The 20,775-nt window shown below is 45.0% G+C and overlaps 1 protein-coding gene across 1 annotated transcript in view; it reads left to right on the forward strand.

Annotated features, from left to right (window-relative positions):
- Nucleotides 1-20,775, forward strand: part of SPTBN5 (spectrin beta, non-erythrocytic 5) — a 138,226-nt gene that overhangs the window by 36,213 nt on the left and 81,238 nt on the right. The window contains exons 19-30 of the mRNA XM_043549388.1: nucleotides 1,336-1,435; nucleotides 2,795-2,965; nucleotides 3,456-3,620; nucleotides 4,093-4,319; nucleotides 6,528-6,714; nucleotides 7,693-7,893; nucleotides 9,378-9,494; nucleotides 10,913-11,076; nucleotides 12,763-12,895; nucleotides 15,769-15,914; nucleotides 17,684-17,798; nucleotides 20,184-20,294. Coding sequence (XP_043405323.1) covers nucleotides 1,336-1,435; nucleotides 2,795-2,965; nucleotides 3,456-3,620; nucleotides 4,093-4,319; nucleotides 6,528-6,714; nucleotides 7,693-7,893; nucleotides 9,378-9,494; nucleotides 10,913-11,076; nucleotides 12,763-12,895; nucleotides 15,769-15,914; nucleotides 17,684-17,798; nucleotides 20,184-20,294 — 1,837 coding nt within the window. The remainder of the gene's footprint in view (nucleotides 1-1,335; nucleotides 1,436-2,794; nucleotides 2,966-3,455; nucleotides 3,621-4,092; nucleotides 4,320-6,527; nucleotides 6,715-7,692; nucleotides 7,894-9,377; nucleotides 9,495-10,912; nucleotides 11,077-12,762; nucleotides 12,896-15,768; nucleotides 15,915-17,683; nucleotides 17,799-20,183; nucleotides 20,295-20,775) is intronic.

Genomic DNA, 20,775 nt, shown 5'->3' on the forward strand with positions numbered 1-20,775 from the left:
GTACTTACTTGGTGAAGGTTGTGTTTGTCACTGTATTGCATTATCCCGCGCCTAAATGTTATTGGACCACATTCTGCTTAGGAGAGATTAGTGGGGTGGGGAGGAGCACAGCTGAGCACTGTGAGAATCCAAAGAAAAATTAGGATGAAAAATGGAGCAAAGTAAAGAAAAACAACAACAAGCAAATACAGAGGAACTATGGGAACATGGATAGGAGGTGAAAGAGAAATTATAATGCAAAAGTATGGTGCCCTTGTCTGAGCAGTAGTGGAAGATGTTTGCGCCTGTTCAGTCTTTTCCGCGGTTCTTCTAGCGTAGGTCTCCATTTCGTCATAAAGGCATATCTGTTTGTCGTTCAATTGCCTCGCTCCAGGGAAAACAACCGTGGGCCAGATACTCAGCTGGTGTAAATTAGTGTGTTTCCATCAGCTTCAATGGAACTGTTGATTTACATCAACGGAGGATCGGTTCCATGTGTTTAAATTAGAGGAAGATGTCTTATGAACTCAAGCGCCCCAAAAATGAACCGGAGAGTTTTACAAACCGTTAAACCATATGCTCAGGGTTTAGCTGATCGCCATATTTGGGGTCGGGAAGGAATTTTCCTCCAGGGCAGATTGGAAGAGGCCCTGGAGGTTTTTCCGCCTTCCTCTGTAGCATGGGGCATGAGTCACTTGCTGGAGGATTCTCTGCTCCTTGAAGTCTTTAAAACACGATTTGAAGACTTCAATAACTCAGACATAAGTGAGAGGTTTTTCGCAGGAGTGGGTGGGTGAGATTCTGTGGCCTGCGTTGTGCAGGAGGTCGGACTAGATGATCATAATGGTCCCTTCTGACCTAAATATCTATGAACTACATTCTTCATTTTTTCATCACTTGAAGTCTTAAAATAAAATATTTGTGAGGGTGGGAGTGAATTAAACACAAAGCTTTTCAGGGCAGGGACTGTATCAACTTACAGTAAGGTACTGTGCCCAACACATTTGGGGAGCTACCATTATACCAATAGTTCTTAATAATAATCATAAGACTGCCCACCCCCAGTCCATCTATCCCCTTCCCACCTATCTCCACATGAGAGGCGGTCGCTACCCAGTGGAGCTGCCGTTCTCCCACACACACAACCTCTCAATCTTGGAAAACCCAGCACGGTTGTGCAAAGGGATGGGGTAGTGAGCCTTACACACACACACACACCCTTACTCTTAGCAACAGCATCTAGCCCAAAGTTCTAGCAATAAAGAATGACCAAGGAAACCCAGACAGATCAGTGCCATTGCCTTATCGTCATTCTAGATAGGGGAATTAAAGCTCTGTGTCGTATTTTCTCTGCAGGATCGAGGAGAGAATGGCTACATTCCAGGACCGATGGGAACGACTGAGACAGAGTAATGAACAGAAAAAAAGGAAGTTGCTTGCATCTCTTCAGCTGCAGGTGAAAGGGCTGATGCACTAGAGCTGACCAGAGGAAACCTTGGGGCTGCAGTAATTTAACACTGTCTGTTGCCTTGAGCCAAGGCTAAAAATACTGAGCACTCTCCCTGTTCCCAGCCACAGCCCACTTCACCTCGGAGCAGGAAGTTAGGAAATGTTGACCCCACATATAGGCTGACTAGAGTATTGGCAAATACATTAAGAACTCATTTAACACTGTCGGAGTGATCAGAGAATATCTACTAGGCCATAGTGAAGTATACCGTGAGTTGAATTAATACAAGAAATGAAAACATTTAATGAAAAACCACCTAGGTATCTTAATCACTAGATAATGTCCTTGTGAATGTCACCCTGGGCTCATATGTTAATGCTTCACTGTGGGTTGGGGCTCCCACAGAAAATTATAACTGGGGAGAAGAAGCTGATACTCCAGAACCAGTGGGAGGAAGCCTCCGGTTCAGATTCTTGCTGTGGAAGGAAAGTTTCTTTCTAAAACATTGAGCCTGATTCTGCTCTCACTTACACAATTGTTAATCAAGAGTACTCCATTGATGTAAATGTGGCTACACGGTTGCAAAAGTGGTGTATTGGCAGTAAGAGCAGAGCTGGCCTGTTTGGGTTTTTTGGTCACATTTTCATTAACGATCATTCTACCACATAGACAAGGAAATAATTTGTCTTATGGGATCTGATTTTCAAAGGGGCCTCAACCTGACCTTTGTTTATGTATGCACAACTTTGCATTTTCCTCTCTGCATTCTGTAGACTCTAGTCATTAAAGTTTTTCACTTGGAATGGTCATGGGAAATTGGGGAAATCCTTAACAGGATTCTTTTAGTTACCCAAAAAGTTCTTCAAATTAAAGTTTCTATAATATATCTGTAACATAATGGGGAAGCATTGTTATTACATTGCTCCTAGCCATATTTTTCATATGGAATGGAATGTCATGAATGGTATTTGGGCTTCCCACCGTGGAGCTGCATAGTCATAATGGTGGGTCACCTCTTTTATAAATCCATTTTCTGCTTGAAAACTGAGTCTTCACTGGTTACTGAAAGCAGTGGGGTAGGAAATATTGTCTAAAGGAGGAAACACGGATATTACATTAGGGCTGCAAAAGATTGTCCAAGTCTGTCAGCAATCCAGGATTGTGATCCATCAATGCAGGGCGCTGATTATTCAAATTGTCTTTCAGACTAAAAGAAACTGGGCTCCCCAACACTTAGATAAAATAAGGACCGAATATTTTCTGCGGGAGTTCCCAGAATCCACTGTAGTGGATCAATCAAGTAGTGTCCTTGAATCTGTGTACAATCAGGAGTTAAATATATTTAATCCTAACTGTCCCTAATAGGAGTTCAACCGTGATGTTGCTGAGCTGCTGATATGGATGGAAGAGAAGTACAAGATTGCATCAGATGAGTCCTATCGTGACCCAACAAATATCCTGCGCAAACTGAAGTGGCATGAGGCTGCTGAAAAGGAAATGATGGCAAACAAGAAGCACTTTGCAGAGCTGATAATGGTGAGGGTGGATTCATTGTTGGAAAAGGTTTATCAACTTGGCCAGTGTTCAATAGGTTTGGTTCTATTTGAAAAGTGCCTTTCTTGGTTGATTATAGGAGCCTGTAAAACAGCACAGTAGCCAACACAGCCAGTCGCACCACAGATACGTCTTTGATTAAGTGATGGTCTTGATTACTTTTTAACACCAAGTTTACAAATCTTAGCATGGCAAGTAAAGGTGTGGTAGGGTGAAGACAAATTATATACAGTGAGGGAGTTATTATTTTGTCTGGTTATTTTCCTGTGATAGTGGTAATTTCAGATGGGGCTCAGCAATGTGAATCATTCCAGTGTCATTGTTTTTCGGTATGGTAGGTTTGATGTAGGAGAAAGCTTCATGCTGCATGGTATTAATTAGAAAGAAACAAACACAAGTATCAAAGTTGTTAAGATTAGAATTGATTGTGCCCCTTTTTGAGACCTTTGAATAATAAAATATATTTCCTCAGATTGGAAATCAGCTGATTCAAGATGACCATTATGCTGCAGATTCTATCCGGGACAAGATGTCAGAGCTGAAGAAGAAGTGGGAGAGATTGTACAACAAGATGATAGAGCGAGGAGACAAGCTGAGACAGGCCGGACAGCAAGAACAGCTGATGGAACTCCTCCAGGTCAGGTGGTGATTGATTTCAGAGGGGAGGGACTGGGCTGATCTGTTGCTCTCCACGTTGTCAGTTGCCACAGAAAGCTCATCAAAAAGATTAGGAAACAGAGTAGCCCCTGAAGATCCCATCCTGTTGAAGACTTAATTTTAGATTTTCCCAGCACCAAAGCGATAATTGTCACACAGGGAGTTTTATATGGCCTCAGCATACCAAGGATCCTAAGCTTGTAGGAGAATGAAGTAAGAAAGACACCAGGCTGTGAAGTTGTGCACTACCATCATTAAGGGAACTCTGGTGGTGGTGCAACTACAGTTGTGGATCTCTGAGTGTAAAGATATTTTTAAATATTTTGTCACTTGAAATATTCCAAGGGTTGGATTTTGGGAAACCTGTTTAAGGGGCTGGGACAGGGATAAACGTGAAAAAAATGTACACCTCAAAATGTTCCAAAAAGCACGTGTTCATCTGCTCCTTGTAGGATGCAAAAGAGAAGATAGAAAAGATTGAGAAGGTTCTTCAGGATGCAGAGACAGGCCATGACCTGCGCTCCAGCCGCGATCTGCTCAAGCAGCACAGTCAACTGGAAAAGGAGACGGGGGAGTTGTCTGAGAAAATGAACTCCATTGTGTCCTGTGCCAAGAAAATGGCAACCAATCATTTTGATTCCCAGAAGATTCTGGATGAGACACAGAAATATCTGGAAAGGTGAGCGGGTGTTCTCTCGCTTGTTGGGAGAAACGAATTAGTGGCAGAGCTCGGAACAGAACTTTGGTTCTTGAGTCCTCATCTCCTGTTCTAACCACTAGAAAAGACTGTCTTTCAGCCAGCCAGCCAGGCATTCCTTCTGCTACAAGCTTCTGCCACAAAACTATGCTAACACACTTCAGTTTTACAACTGCTTGCTCTCCTGCCTCAGGTTCTGCTAGTGACCCTCAATCTTAATCTGCGACACTCCTGCCATTCCAGTCCTTGGTTTCCTTGCCAATCCTACCAAATTCTTGCTAAAGTGTGAGGTGGTCCAACATTTAATGGTAACTAGGTTCAGACCATTACAACTCATTTTGCTTGTGAACTAAGACTGATTTGAACCAACGTCTCCAAAAGTGAATCTCATTTCCCCCGCAAACACACTAATTTAACACAATAACAATGTCAAAAAGTAAATTCCAGTTTCCTGTATTCCCAACGCTGGTTAAGATGGAGCAGAATTGATTGTTTAGAGTGGGTGTTAAACTTCCTAAATCTGTTTGCAGGGCTGGATTAAAGAATTTTAGGGCCCTGTGCACTATGATAATTGGGGGCCTGCCATAGTGGTGTGGGTGTCCCTGGGAGGTTGGGGGTAGGGTCTTGCCCCCTGGGGTGGGAGGCCTTGGAGGGGGGAATTGTGCCCACCCTGCAGTCACTCTACAGTGTCTCCTGTCCTACAGGGCTGGTCCCACTCTCCATTCTGGCCCATTGGCTCTTGCCACAGCATTCAGGCAGAGCCCTCCTCCTGTGATGCCCTGCCCCCTTTGTGGCCCTGGGTTGTTGGGGGGTTTTTTTTTCTGTCTATGTGGGTTGGTTTGTTTGTTTTTAACCGTGTCATCAGACTCCCTGAGTTGGGGGCCCTGTGCAAGTGCACCGACTGCACACAGATTAATGTAGGATTGCCTGCAGGGGCTGCGAGTGATATGGGCCCGTGGTGCCCATACACCATCAATGTTCAGGGCACGGGGGCCTGGCTCCACCAATGTTCAGGGCCAGGTCTCTCCCCCGGCCCCGTCTGCTGCCCCCCTGCGCCTCTCCCAAACGACACTGCCTGAGCCCTGGGCAGCGTGCGGCTTCCCCCTGCTGCTCCGTGCTGCACTCCGTTCTGCCGACTCCTGGCATCAACTGCCACCGCAGGGTCCTAGCACCCCGCACCACTAGTGCCAGGGCAGGCTGACCCAGGCTGACCCTGACCCTGCCCTTCCACCTCCAATGGATGGACCCTTCCCTTTTCCAACGGGACCCTCCACCAGCACAGGGGGTCCCCTGCCCGCAGTCCCCACTCCTACCCCACGCTGGGCAAGGGGAAGCCCCATCCCTCACCCCCAGTGAGGCTACAGTGAGGGGCAGCAGTAGGGGAGGAGGCGCATGCGTGATGGCAGCCCTCTTCCCCCGGCACCCACCATTGGGGAGGCGAGAGGGATTCCTGGACCTGAGAGGGGCCCTAGGAGCACGTGCAGTGACAGGGGTGCGAGGTGAGTGTGCTGCTGGGGAGGAGAGCGGGGTCCCTCCACCGGAGCTCGCTGCTACCGGCAGGGAGAGAGCTGGGTGGAGTACTCCTCTTTGGCCCCAGCCCCGGGGCACCTGCCTGTACCCCAAACTCCTCATTCCCAGCCCTGCCCCATCCCAGAGGCTGCACCCCAAGCCGGAGCCCTCACCACCACACCCCAACCCTCTGCCCCGGCCCTGAGCCCCCTCCTGCACAGTGACCCCCTCATCCCCAGCCCCACCTCGCAGCCCTCACTGCCACCCCCCCAACCCTCTTCCTGAGCCCCTCCTACACCCCAAATCCCTCATCACCAGCATCACCCCAGAGCCCTCACATTTTTACATTATTTTAAAATATATCAGCTTACAAGGCAGGTGTGGGGTGGGGGGTGGTACTTGGACCCGTTCTGGGCACCACCAAAAATTATACAAACCTGCTGCCCCTGCCTGCCTGCTCTCCTTTGTAATGTGTACACTTACCGTATCGCATAACTTACATACAGATATGTGTGCCAAGAGCAGCCCTACTGAGAAGGCATTCTGTATGTGTACAGTGCCAGTCAGGGAGAGTTAGTAGCATGGGAAAGTGTCTGGCCTGTCACAGCCTGCACTGCAGGATCACAGGTGATTCCCTCAGATGACTCTGGAGATAACTGCACTTTAACATGTGATCCTCAGGTTTGAGTCTTTGCAGGTGCCTCTTGATGAGAGGCACCAGCTGCTGCAGGCAACAGTGGATCTGTACCAGTTCTACCATTACTATGACATGGAGATGAATTGGATCAGTGAACGATTGCTCATTGCCAACTCCACCAACTGTGGCAAGTCCTTGGATATGGCTCAAAGCCTGCTACACAAACACAAGGTAACTCCTTTCTGTTACCCCTTCTATAGGTGTGATGGGAGAAAAGTGTATATCAGACACCCTACTGCCCCCACACCTAGAAACCTACAGCTACACATTTCCCTTTTGCCACCCAGAATGCCGTTACAAATGAGCCCACTAAGCAGAAGGAGACAACTGTTATTAAAGCTAAACTCTCCCTGGCATGCAATCTCTAGAACTAAATATTTGACACTGTCCCAGTTAAGTAATTCCAATAACTTGAGACATGCATATGATCCAGCCATATAATGGAGGATTTTCAGAGTGAACATGGAATTTCTGATGAAACTGAAGTATCTATCAATTCCTGCAGAAACCATTCTTCTCACAGTATTATGAGGAAATCACTAGTTTTGCATTAAAAATTCTTAGACTGATGCATTACACACTAAATATAATGAATGATTTTGCTCTTTTCTGGGTGGAATACTTCTGCTATTCCTTGCTTGCTTGTGTTTTAGCTATATAATTACTATTCTCATCAGGGAGTTAGTGTCAGAGAGAGACGCATGCACACTGCAGTCTCCAGGACAACATAAAACAGATATTTAAACTTCACTCTAGTGCGATGACTGACATAAAAACTTTTGAAGACAGCAGTGTAACTGTGAAATGACAGTTTAACAGAGTGAGATTTCTGTGGAATTTGCTTTGTGGTTTTTAGTTGTCTTTCACAGATATCTGTTAGCCCTGCTGCTTTCTAGCCTTAGCAGACAGCATCATGCTGATGAGCTAGACTCTGATGCACGTGTTCCTCTTCTTTTGGCAACAGAAGGCTGCATTTTGGTAGGTTACCCCAGAAGCAGCTCATCTTAAGGGAGCATCTAGATAGAGACCCACTGTGTCTTGCAAACTATGTACACGCCTCTAATTTTCCACTTCTGACAACTGTGCTCCACTTTCTTGCATACTGTCCTGCCCTCACTTACTCTTCTCTCCCTCTCTCCCCCGCCCTAGGAATTACAGGCAGAAGTGAATGCCCACAAACAGCAAGTTCAGAGGGTGTTGGAGAAGGGAAAGACTGTGACTGGGTGCAAGCACTCTTCATTTCAGAGAATAAAGGAGAAATGCCAGGAGCTCAGCAACAGCTGGGCGGAGCTGGAGAAGGCCTGTGAAGAGAGGCTGAAGCAGCTGCAGCGTTCTGTTGGCTTCCAGCAGGTATGGCTCACAGCAAAGTGACACCAACGTTTTTTCGGGCTAAGAGGAGAACAAAGTGATTTACACAGAAAGCAAACCTGGTTTAAGATCTCAGACCATTAGGGCTGAAATTCACTTCCTCCACATAAAGCCAGAGCAATGTGGGTGGTGGGCACTGGGCAGGGCTGGGGAGGCAGGTCGGGATGCAGAGCTGTAGCAGTGTCTCCTATCGGAATTTGGTATTCTAGTCGCCTGGAGCACTAGCTACAGCCTGGCTCCACCACTTGCTCGGTGAGATAGGACAACTGGATCCATATCATTGCAGGTCTTCTGGTTCCTGCCTGGTCTGCTCCTATTTCACCACCATCTCTGCCCTCCTCTCCAGTCTGTGGGCCTTATCCCAAGCCCTCTGAAGTCACTGGAGGGAATTCCTTTGACTTTAGTGGGATTTGGATCAGGCCCTATGTATAACAGATCCCCTTAGTGGTGCACATGGGGTACACATGTTCCCCTTACTAGCCACTTGGATTGGCAGTATCCACACACAGCCCCAAACTGGGGTTTAAGTGGTGCAGAGGGCCTTAAACTGGCCCTCCATGCCAGAGTAAATTTCACCCTAACAAAAGATGGGCCAAAGTTTCAAAGGCAAGCATTTAAAATGAGCCTGTTAAAAATTGCACATGAATACTCTTCTGGCTAATCCAGATTTTCTGTCATAAATGGGTAATTAGCAGGGCAGTAACCCAGTTTGCATATACATTTTTTCCAGAAAGGTGTATGCACAAAGTTTGCTGGTGCACCTCAAACACTTGCAATTGATAATCTGGCCACATCTGTGTCTCATTTTCCCCACCTGTGAAAGAGGTATAACACTTTGCCTTCATGGTAGAGGTGTTATGAGGCCCTATAGTATTTATAAAGTACTTTGATCTCCTCAGAAAAGGGGAGTATATAAGTGCAAAGTTGGTGTTATAGAGTGCCAGGCACCAACAGTGAAAAGGTCAAGCGAAAGCAGCAAATACTGGATACTGATGTGAAGGGAAAGAGCTGGGGCACTCAAAATTATTTCTAGGGGTTTAATACCCTAAAAGAGGCCTTTCTTAAAATGAGATCCTCCAGATCTGGCCTTGTCCTTCTGCACAAGTTTTGATACAACAGCGTGTCCAAGATCCTGCTAGTATATTGCAGGCAGTAACAATAAAACCAGTCCCTGTAGCTTAACTTGCTATCTGAAAGAGCATCTTCTTGGGTAAAAGGGCTAAAAGCTAATCCTTTGTGCCCCTGCATCTATTACTGAGCACAAATGGTGCTTACACGGGTCTGAGAACCCTGCAGCCTAGAATATGTGGAAACAGTGAAGGTCATGGTATCATCCAGAATTGAATTTCTTGAGATTGACCCCAAAGGAACAGTTGATTTTATAGTGCAATCTGCAGTTAGAGTTTATCAGATTGAAGGAGAGACATTAACATTCTGAGGGAAATAACTGTTTTTTTAATTGGTAGTTTTTACTACATACCTCAGACCTGGAGACTTGGGTATCAGAAAAGCTTCCATTTGTGACCAGCAAAGACTATGGCAAAGATGAGGCTGCAACTCTGAAACTCCTCAAGAAACACAAGGTAACTGAGTGTTATTGCTGAGGTAATTATTCTTGAGGAATGTAGCATAGACCATTCAGAGACTATAATGGTCCCTCCTAGTCAGGGGAGAATGCTTGGGACGAACTGTAGGAAAGATCCTGACTTAAAGGGTTTGAAGATTGAGTGTCTGTCTTTGGAGAAGGCTGGCTCTTATAGATAAAGCAATGGTTTAATGGCAAAATTTTCTTGGTCTTTGTGTGTCATTCCTTGGAATAGCAGAATCTAGGAGTGCCACAGAGGTAGTTCACAGGCCCTGGGAGTAAAAGAAATGTCTCACATTGTTTAACACCATTAATTCTGACTGATTAAAGAGAGATGATGCAGGCTGCTGAGGACTTCTCAGTCTGTCTCAACTTAAAGTATGTTCAGGATGCAGGAAGTTGAGGGCAAGGGCTATAAAGCAAGAGGTGAGAGGAATGCAGGGACCATCCATTCTTTAACAGGGACATAAAGAACTTTTCATCCTCAAACCCAGTTCTGGGTGGTAGAAGTTTTAAAATGAAGGAACATGTAGAATGACGTCTCTCACTCCAAAGGAGCCAGGCCATTCATCCCATGCCATTTTACACACACTGAGCATGAAAAGGATCTTTTTCAGATTAGGGGTGGAAAAATATTTTCTCTGTGTACCTTTAGAAGTCCGTTCATTACTCTTTCTTTCCCCTAGTTCACTGGTGAGCAGCCGAAGGTTGCCCACCACTGACCTAGTTGGTTTCCCCCAAAGTTAGTGTCAGGGAAGGCTTCCTTCCTAAGCAGTGCCTGCTTAAATTCTCTATGGTGGCAGCATGGTCTGCCAGATTGTCTGAAGCTTTCTACTGATCGGATCAACAAGGGGTCTGACTATCTAGAGGATTTTTTAAATTTTATTTTCAGTTGCTTGAAACTGACATGTCTGCAAGTCAGGATTGATTTGTCTGTGTGCATTCACACTAATCCCTGGATCACTACTGGAAGGACAAACTCAATGTACTGTTGCATCTGGAAAGAGCTTGACTTGGAAAACAAAACTGAGAGATCTGGAGTCTCATTTCTGTGAGCAAAGCACCAGCTATGTCCTGCTGTGCAGTGTTTAGTCACAAAGGGAGATAGAGATGCCCTACTTTGCTCCAGAGTTGAAAACAGAGATAGATTAGTCATTATTCTGGGAATATCTTTCCCTTTCCAGCCATGTAGCAGGCCTCTCTAGTTGTGTTTATTTGCTTAGGCGTTGTATTTTTTATGAAAAATTTAGTAAAAATACTAACTAAGAATGTTTGTGTCAGGGAAAGCCCGTATGCTGCTTTGGAAATCTGGGCTTCTCCTTTTGGTGCCTCACTGGTCATGGCTGACGCTGCTACCAAGGTTAATGGACTGTAGGGGCTGGGTAACTTACTCTGCTATTTTTTTCTTGCTATCAGGCATTGGAACATGAAATTGAGGTTTACAAGAATTTGATGCTAGAGCTGGGTAAAACTGCCAAAACCCTTCCTCTCCCTGGCTCCATCCAGTTTGATGAGGTTGATGCCCCACAGGAACAAGTTCACTCTAAGCTCCGGGAGTTACTGGAGCTGGCCACAGCAAGGTATGGGCTAGAAAAATAATTGTCTCTACTACCTGCCTCTTTTGTCTCTACTACCTGCCTCATTGCAGGCAGCGGAGTCTTTCCACTGATCTCAGTGGGCTTTGGATCATGCCCCATATCTCTTCTGTCTGTTTCATTGTGAGCTCTCCAGGAAATGGACTGTCTATATTTGTACCCTGTGCAATACTGAGGTGCTACACAAATAATTATAAAAAAAAGAACTGTACATTTGTTGCACCTGAGCTGTTCAATAAGATTTCTTTACTATTGAAGATGCTAATTCCTCCCATTTCCCCTTTTCTGTTCTTCATCCTCGGGCAAAGTGATTTTGGATTCTGGATTATCTCACATACTTATTCATCTGCCTGCTTGTTGGAGTCTAACTTCACAGGTGGAACAAAGGAATTGTATTTCTGGAAGTGGTGCCTATTGTTTTCTTGGTGCGTTACCCAAATGGACAGATGTAATGATAGAATTACACCTTCCCTTAAGACTGAGGATTTGTTAATACAAGAGGGCTTTCATCCTGTAATATTAGTCACTTCCCCCATTTATGACTAGATGCTCAAAACCAAGAGAGCTGGATTATGCCTAAGATTTTTAGACTCTCCAAATTTAGCACCAGGAAGAAGCAAATATATACCTGAATTGTTTAATTTCTTGCCCCCACAGAAATGTCATTCAGAGAGAGGCCAGGAAGTTTGTAAGATTAGTAATGAGACAAGCCTGGTTGAAAGTTGGAATTTACAGAGGCTCAGGAAGTTCTGATACGTCAACAATTGTTTTCAGCCTGATTCCTCACAAAAAAGTTGAAACATTGAAATTGTTCATGGAATGGAAAGTTCAGAAAAAAATGAATTCAGAAATGTCAGAATATTTGGTTTTGGTGTGATGGGCATAATAGCAATGGTTTGTTTGGTCTCATTTTGACATTGAACAGCGTGAGCCTGAGCTGCTCTGGTGCCTCATCTGGTCTTCACTGGCTGGACTATGTCTCCCAGGATGCACAGTTGTGATTCAACCAGAGGAGAGACAGCAGTGCATCACTGGGAGATTTATCTTCAGGAAGAACACCAAATATTGGGAGACTTGCAATAAAGTCCCAAGAGTTGGGGGAATACTGCCATTTCCATGGTTCTGATTGGCCAGGCACATTAACAGCTGGAAAGTTGGTCTATTTTATCTCCACCTAGTCCTTAAAAGATGTTTGACTGTACCACAAGAGACCTAAACAATCTGGCAATCTTTGCTCAGGGAAGTGCAGTGAATTGTGGGAATGTTGCTTGTTGGGCAACATTAGCAGAGCTACGTAAGGTGATTTTCTCAGCACTTGCCTTGCTGAGCCTCGCTCTATGTAGTGTGGATTTCCTTCTCACTTTCGTAAGTATCGCATTTATCTGTAGAAATAAAAATGATCAGGAAAAAATGGAGGGAATTTTCCTGTGCTGTCACTAGTATCAAGGCAGAGCAAAGCTCAGTTAGTCAATGCTGGGGAATGGTAAAGAGGTTGACAGGGCTACAGGCTACCATCCTTCAAACTTGATTTCCAGTCTTTGGGGTTATTGTGAGAACTCTCAGATTGAACCTAATTTTCTTTCTTGGAGAGAGCCCCTCATTCTCTTCCTTATTTTATGCATTGTGTAGATATTTATATTCCGATTTCTCCCTGTTGCTCTCTCTAAACAGAGGGAAGAAGCTAGATGAAACTCTTGGTCTGCATGAGTATCTGAGGGAGTATGAGGACCTGCAGGACTGGATCAATCAGCAGAGGCAGGTGGCCAGCTCTGATGATTATGGCAGTGATTATGAACATGTCCTGGTGAGTTAATGGTAACAAACACAAGCAAAGTTTACCTGATTTCATACTGTAAAAATGTCAGGTATGGAGTGTGACTGTGTATAAAGAAAAAAAAGTCCTCTGACCACATGCTGCTAGTTGTCATCTCTCACCCTGCATTGGAACCCATACGGGGTATCATTAAGTAGTTATGACCCATACTCGATGGTGATCGCACCCTGAAAGGAATCTTTCCCAAATCCCCTCTTCCGGCCTTCCAACAACCCTTGAATCTCTCCAAGGTCATCATCAGAAGCAAGCTCCCCACAGACTAGTACCCACCAACTCAAAGCGGCACCAGACCCCCCCAGAATAGCAGATGCAAAACCTGCAAGACATATTTCCACTGCTACAATGATCAACACCCCCCACAACACACCTTTTAAGATCCGGGGGTCTACATATGCCTATCACAACATGTGCTGTACCTCAGCCAGTGCACTATACGACCCAATAACAGCTATGGGGGTGAAACCAGACAGCCACTTTGCTTTCAAATGAATTTACACAGAAAAATGATAACAGACAAAATCACCGCATCACCTGTGGGCAAACACTTTTCACGAAACAGTCACTCCATATCTGACCTCTCAGTCCTCATCCTCAAAGGAAACCGGCACAATACTTTTAAAAGACAAGCCTGGGAGCTTAAATTCATAACTTTGTTAGACATGAAAAATCATAGACTGACTACTAGAGACACTGGATTTATGGCTGATTACAACAATCTATAACCCACTGACTCACCTTTGTCCTCCAATTTCAGAAGTATTAACTGCCCACTTCACCTTGAATGGTCTCTTGCAACATGTTGACTCCTTATGTTAAACAATCTGTTTCACCTTGTGTTTAGCTGTGACACTCTGAGTACCTTTCCCAGACCTAAATAAGAGCTCTTGTGTAAGCTGGAAAGCTTGTATCTTTCACCAGCAGAAGTTGGTCCAATAAAAGATGTTACCTCATCTACTTTGTCTCTATAAAGTATGTCATAGTTAGTGAAAATCATGACAGCAGTATGGATGGGGGTAGAAGAGAGGAGAGGAATTAAGGTAATAAAATAAGGAATAACGCTGATCAAGAGAAAATGCAAATGAGCTATTAAAGGAAAAAGTAACAACACTTAGAAAATAAAATAGTTTCATTGGCTGTAACAGGCTGGCAGGGTTGACTAACACGTCCACCCTGTTAGAAGAGGAGCTGGCTAAAAAAGAGCTAAGTGAGTGTTGACTCCTGTTAAAAGAGGTTGGGAGTAGTCCTTGGAGGAAGGGGAGAGTGAAATGAGCTAGGCCTGAGAAGAAGGTTTACATCAGAATTGTGAAGCAAGCCTGAGGCGAAGGCTTCAGATGGGAGGGTTTTCTGTATAACTGTTCAAAACTATTTGTTATGAGACTTTGTTTTCTGAAACACTGGTATTTTGCATGGCTGATTAAGTTATATTCATTAGGGTTGACCTTGGTAGGAGTGGCTTTCATTCAGTGCCTAGCTGACAGAAGTCTGCATCACAAAAACCACCAACACAGTTGGTACTGTAGTTGTTAGAGCATGGATTGAATAGACCATGGAGACTGAGCTATGTCCCATCCTAAGTGGGGTTCACTCACCATAACATGCTTGTGCTGTACCCTGTTCGGAGAATAAAGAGTGGACTTTGGTCAATCACTGAATTTTATTGTAATGGAAAATTTTTCCAAGGGAAATAACTGAAGCAATAGCATTAAAGACAGTTACAGTTTAGTAACACTTAAGTGCTGAAGAGGTCTTGTGTAGGCCTTCTGCACAAGGGTGATGTTCACCATTAGGAGATTACTACTACTTAGAGGATAGTCCTAATTGGTATACGGGAGGTAGACTAGATGAGACCCATGAGGGATTTTCTAGCCCTGACAGTCACTGCATGGTTATGTCATTTACATCATACTATTTCATAACATACAGTCCATTCCTTCCAAGGTTCTCAAAGTGCATCGTGAACATTAATGAATGATTTTCAATTGGTGATGAGCCAGAATCGGAACTCTGACTCCAACTCCTGCCACAAACATTTTCAACAGGAGTTTTGGATTTGATTACAGGACTGGATCTGTGCACGGTGACTTGGGTCTGTCTCTGTAATGAGTCATACTGGAACACTGAATCCTAAAATGCCTATGTTTTGGGAAATTGAGATTTGGATCCAGTCCCAGTGCTGAGCATTGTGGCTCAGGTCCACTCTATATTTTGATCACCAGATACTCAAAGTAGTGTCCATTTAATAGATTTTGGTCACAAATATTAATGGGTAGACATCTAACTATCTATCTTCATCTACCATTGAAGTCTGTAGGAGCTGTTAGGTGCTCACCACTCTTGAAAATCAAGCCACTCATTTAGGCCACTCACTTTATATACCCCTTTTAAAAAAACCTTGGCTTGTGCAAAATTGTGTCCACAAACATGGAGGTTGGACTGAGGCGGACTGAAAATTTAGCACTGAATATACATGTGTATTCATACCTTATGTGTATATTATTTAATAATATGAACTCAATTTAATTTTCATTGTATGTTTGCAATAAGTTAGATCAGGTGTCCAGTTATTTTTTATTTTGGGATGCTTCTACCATTTGCAATATGCTCTCTGCCTCTACCTGCATCGTAGAGCTAGCAACATTCTTTCATTTTTCTAGCTAATCTATAGACCTTGTTGGTCTTTTGGAGCAAAATTATTTACTCACAGTCAAGCTTCATCTCCCTAAGGTCACCTGCCAATTGCTTGCCGTTGGGCTATATTCAGTAGGCAGCTGAGCAGATATCCACATGGAACAGTAGCTTCCCAAACGAAGTCTGATCCCTGTTTTTTGTTCCTCTTTGAAAAGCATCTTTGTGCCAAATATGATACGTTCCAGCACCAGATGGAAATGGCTGCTAAGAGAGTTGCAGCTTACCAGCAGCTGGCAGAGAACTTGTTGGACCATGGGCATTCGGAATCCAGACAGATCCGGCAGAGGCAGAAGGAGCTACGGTAAGAGACTAGCACTGGCTCTTTTCTTCATTCTTCTTTCAGTTCCTACCTTGGGGGACCAAATGGGAAGAAATCCAGGAAAGTGGAAGACATGCCCACACAATTCATTAGTTAATAAATGTACGACAATGAGGACCAGAAAGGAGATGTGGCTTGTTCTGAAATGATGCCAGTGGCAACTTCATTGGCACGGGACAGCCAACATGCCTTGTTCTTTAAAAAAAATCATCATAGTATCAGCTTTCTGATTTGGCAGCTTGTGCAGTGGACCAGAGACCTTTAACAAGCAGTATCAGTGAGAGTCCTGTGTCATTTTAAAGGGAATCATTTAACTGGGCTGCTAGGAGGTTAGTTGTGTCTTTATGATCCGGTTGGCATGGTCAGTGAATAGAGCACTCGACTGGGATTCAGACCTAAGTTCTCTTCCCAGCTCTGCCACTGCCTGCTGGATGATCTTGGGCAAGTCATTCCCCCCGCCCCCCCACTCTGTGCCTCAGTTTCCCCAGCTTTAAAATGAGGATTGTGAAGCTGACCTCCTTTATAAAACACTTTGAGACCTGTTGAGAAAAGTGCTATGAAAGAGCTAGGTATAAAAAAAGTCAAAACATTGAAATTGTTCATGGATCAGATAAAAACTGTGGTTGAATTGAGCTGAACTAGGCTGGTATTCCACAGAGGCACATAATTTCTGCAGAATGTTACCTTTCACTTAAAAAGAATGGAGGCCCTGGATTCTCAGTTACACTAGGGCCTCTTTACCCTGCCACCAAGGTGTAAGGGGGCCTTAGCATAAATGAGAAGTCAGGACTACCTTGTTATTACTAGTGGTTGTGAAGACAACCTGCCAAACATGAATGAATCTAATGCAGTCTTTCAGAATCTGACAGTTAGAGTTAATATCATGGAGAGGTGCGAGCTGCCCCATTCATCTCAGTGCATGGTAACACTGAAGGCTAATAGGGACTATTTAAATGTCAGCATTGTTCACAGTCTCTCTGCTGATTATTTGAAACATCAAGCTGCTCCAGGATTGTGGCTGGAGCGTAAGCAGAGTAACACCACTCTTTTTCCTCCTCTCTCTCACTCTCCATCTGTAGTTACACAGACAGATTTAGTTTTTCTAAGCATTCTAAAAAATTAACGTTTTTCTGTTTGAGTGTGTTCATTCTTCAGGTATGCTCACAAGCCCTCCTTTTATACATACTCATCTGACTTTGTCATGCTTCTAATTTTACCTCTTAGGCTCTCCCTCCCTGGTTCTCATATTTTCATTCTCCTGCTGTGGGCTATGATACACATGAGATGGGCCCTTCGCGTACCCGCAAACCAAAATCCAGTCCAGGAAGTAGAAATCTGAATCTCTTAGAAATTTAATAGCACCTAAACCATTTGGCTTCAATCATCCTATTACACATCACAAATAAAATGTAAAAAAGCCTGCTGTGGCATAAACTGCTCACAAAAATACAGTGCAACTGAGTGGGAGATTTACCTTTTATTTTTGTTGACTGCCTTTCTGCTGCTACCTCCTTGGGATCCTACTATGGCATGTATTTGAATAGCCTACATTTGACCTTGACAGGAACTGTTGTAAGATTGACTCAGTGATGGGAAACACTCACTGCTGCAAGGGAATCACCTCACCCAGGCATGGTGGCTGAAGCAAGAGACTAAACAGGGGTCTTTTTAAAATTGTTGCTCCTCCTAGTCATCTTATTTGTCTCCATTTCACACCCTTGCATGGTCTGTTTCTCCATGGCCCTTTGCAGGAACTCCTGGGAAGAGTTGTTGGAGATGACCTGGTTACGAGGCGAGCGACTGAAGGATGCGGAGGCAATTCACAAGAGTTACCAAGACCTGACAGATGCCCTCACCCACATTGAGGTAAAAATCATGGTGAAAAAACACAGGATGTGGGTCTTTAATTTCTGCCTAGTGCTGTAAGGGTCTCTAGGACACCCACCATTCCTACCTTTGGCTTGTTGAGTTTCCCTGCAGAAAAGACCCATACCTCACAAGCCCACTCTGACCAGAAGTGCTGAGAAAGACACCTATGGAATCCCTCAAAGACTGAACTTGATCTGCTGGCAGGAGCAGCTGCTGGAGCTGTATAAGTCACTAAACACCTGCCGAGCTGTGTGAGCAGCAAGAGGCTGAGGCTGGACTAAATTGCCTCATATTGCAGCACATACTCTCATGCTAGTTCTAGTCCATCACGCCAGAGTAAAAAGGTCTTGTTGTTCACTGCCTCATTGGGCTCCCCTTTACAGCATTGGCTCTCTCTACACTAGAGAGAGGATTTTCCAACAAAAAGGCATCTCCTTAAGTGTGAATCAGAGGAGGAAATCCAACATGGCTTCCAACGAGCAAAGCAGTAGGATTTTGCTACTTTATGAGCTGGATTTTCCACTTACTCACACTGTCATAATTCTGTTGACTTAAATGGAGTTACTCCTGATTTGAGCTATTGTAAGTGAGTGGAGAATCCGTCCCCTTATCTCACGAGATACTACCTGGGATTTTGAGAGACTGTGTATATGCGTAAATGTATTAGTAGTTAATTTTGTGACAAAAGTGCTGGACTGAAAGCTCTACAGGCCCAGACTCTTGGTTTATCCATAGGTTTGGGTCAGGCCAGCCAGCGGCAATGTTTCCCTCAGGCTGCCCTGCTAATGGACCTCAATGGTAACCTGGATGTACTACACCTAAGGTTAGAATGGTCATTCCATAGTCATGACCATTCATTCGTTGGGCTCTCAGCTGAGACTGCTGCCAACCGGTGGCAGTTGTAGTGATGGTTTGTATGTTGCGAAGGCCTGTTGTCAAAGAAGTGGACTGAGACCCGCAACTAATTACCAATGCCTCTTCTGAGTAGGTCATCAGGTGCCACTACAAGAGCTATTCAAGGCTTACCCTTGTCACAAGCCTGGTCAGACTTTTATTTCTGTGGGCTGAGAGGTAGTCATGCATCATAGCACACAGTGCTACTTCTAGTCCATTAGGCCAGCCTAAAAGGTATTGTATGCCCCACTGCCTCATTGTGTTCATCTGTCTTTTCTAGAACATTACCATTTTACATGTTGAAAAGAATTCTTGGCAACCAAATGCAAGGGATTCTCCAAATAATTTTGTTTTTAAATCAAAAGGGTCAGTCCAGGGTAGATCTCAGCATACTTGATGAATTGTCTGCTGCTCTATGTGTCTCTGGATACCCCTTGTGTCAGTGGGTCATCTTTCTCTTACTCTTACCGCATGGGTCTTCAGTAGCCTGTGTACATAGAGCCTTCAGCACTTCAGTACAGACCTCTACCATTTCAGCTAAAGTTACTCCATTAAGTGGAGCAGTAGTAGGCTATTATCCTTTAGTGGCCTGACCACTAGGGGGAGCTGTAACACAGACTGCCAGTGGGTTACACTCAGATTCCATATAATGTCTTAGGGCCAGATTCTGCCAGCTTTATATTGAGCAGTACCTTTGAACAGTCCCCGTGAGAAGTCCTTACTTGCAGACAGGGCCGGATTTACACCTTATGCGCCCCTAGGCACAGCATCTTCAGCACCCTCCCTCCCCCTGCCTACAGCTGACCTTCATGTTTTCCATAAAAAATGAAAAAAACAAAATATAAACTCAGCCTCCCCAGGAAGGCACGAGACCCTCCGCCACGCACGGCGCTCTCAGCCCGAGCCAGGGCACAGCTCACCCACCCCAGGTGAGGTGCAAGGTGGGGACTGTACCTCTCCCCATGGCGAGCAGTTTCCCAGTTGTCTTCCATCCCTCCTACAGCATGACGTGGCAGCCGTGCTCTGCCTCTGCCCGTGAATGGGGCACCAGTCATGCCCCTCCTTCTCCCTCCCCGGCAAGGGGTGGAGGCAGCAGGGTGGCCGAGATTGGAAAGGGGCTGGTACACTCCCAGCACTTTCAGCAGCCGCCCCACCTGGCCACGGCTCACAGCGCCCCCAGGCGGGTTGACTCAGACACTCACCCTGCTCTAGCCCCACACACTGGGCAGCCACCAACCCATGCCAGGAACCTGGCCGCCCGCAGGGGAGCTGTATATATTAACTTTTACCCCACTTTTAACTTTTAGGTACCCCTAGAATGCCAAAGCCCCTAGGCACGTGCCTACTGTGCCTAATTGGAAATCCAGCCCTGCTTGCAGAGTAAGATAGGTCCCCTGTAACATGAGTAAAGCTCTCAGAAGTGGACTCTTAATGTTTGTGCCTTGGGGTGTTCATTAACAAAGCTCCTATTAACTCTTTCCTTGCTAGGAGAAGTCCAAGAGCATCCCCGATGACACTGCTAAGGACATGAGTGGCGTGCAGTCCCAGCTCCGCAAACATGCGGCCCTTGAACGCGAGCTCTTAGGGAATGAGCAGCAGGTGAGATCAGTCACTCACACTCTTTAATGTGCAGCCAACAGCCTGGATTCCAAGCCAGCTCCAGCAACGCTTTCCCACAGTTAACTTGTCTGTCAGAGCTTGGAATGGTCTCCCTCAAAGCCTGCTCTTTCTTTTAATGTCTTTGAGTATCGGTGATAGGTATGAAGTGGGTGGTTTAAAACATTAAAAACAAGACAGGCTTTATAATTCGGGCTGACTCTGAAATGGATCAGAAGGTTGATTCTGATAACCACTTGAAATGGGTGCTTATGCCAGGCTTATCCCTCCTGTCAAAAGCATCCCACTATTCATTGGATGCCTCTCTCGTCGGATGAGAGAGGCATCCAATGAATAGTGAGATGCTTTTTCCATTGCTGTGCCCAGCAATGGATTCACCAGCTGGTAGAGGGAGTTATGGAAGGGGAGGCGGAGGTGGGAGCTCACTGGGATAGACTTTAGGAATTCTGACAGGTTTAGGAGG

This window comes from Chelonia mydas, chromosome 6 (genome assembly GCF_015237465.2).
Source record: "Chelonia mydas isolate rCheMyd1 chromosome 6, rCheMyd1.pri.v2, whole genome shotgun sequence".
NCBI classification, from domain to species: domain Eukaryota; kingdom Metazoa; phylum Chordata; order Testudines; family Cheloniidae; genus Chelonia; species Chelonia mydas.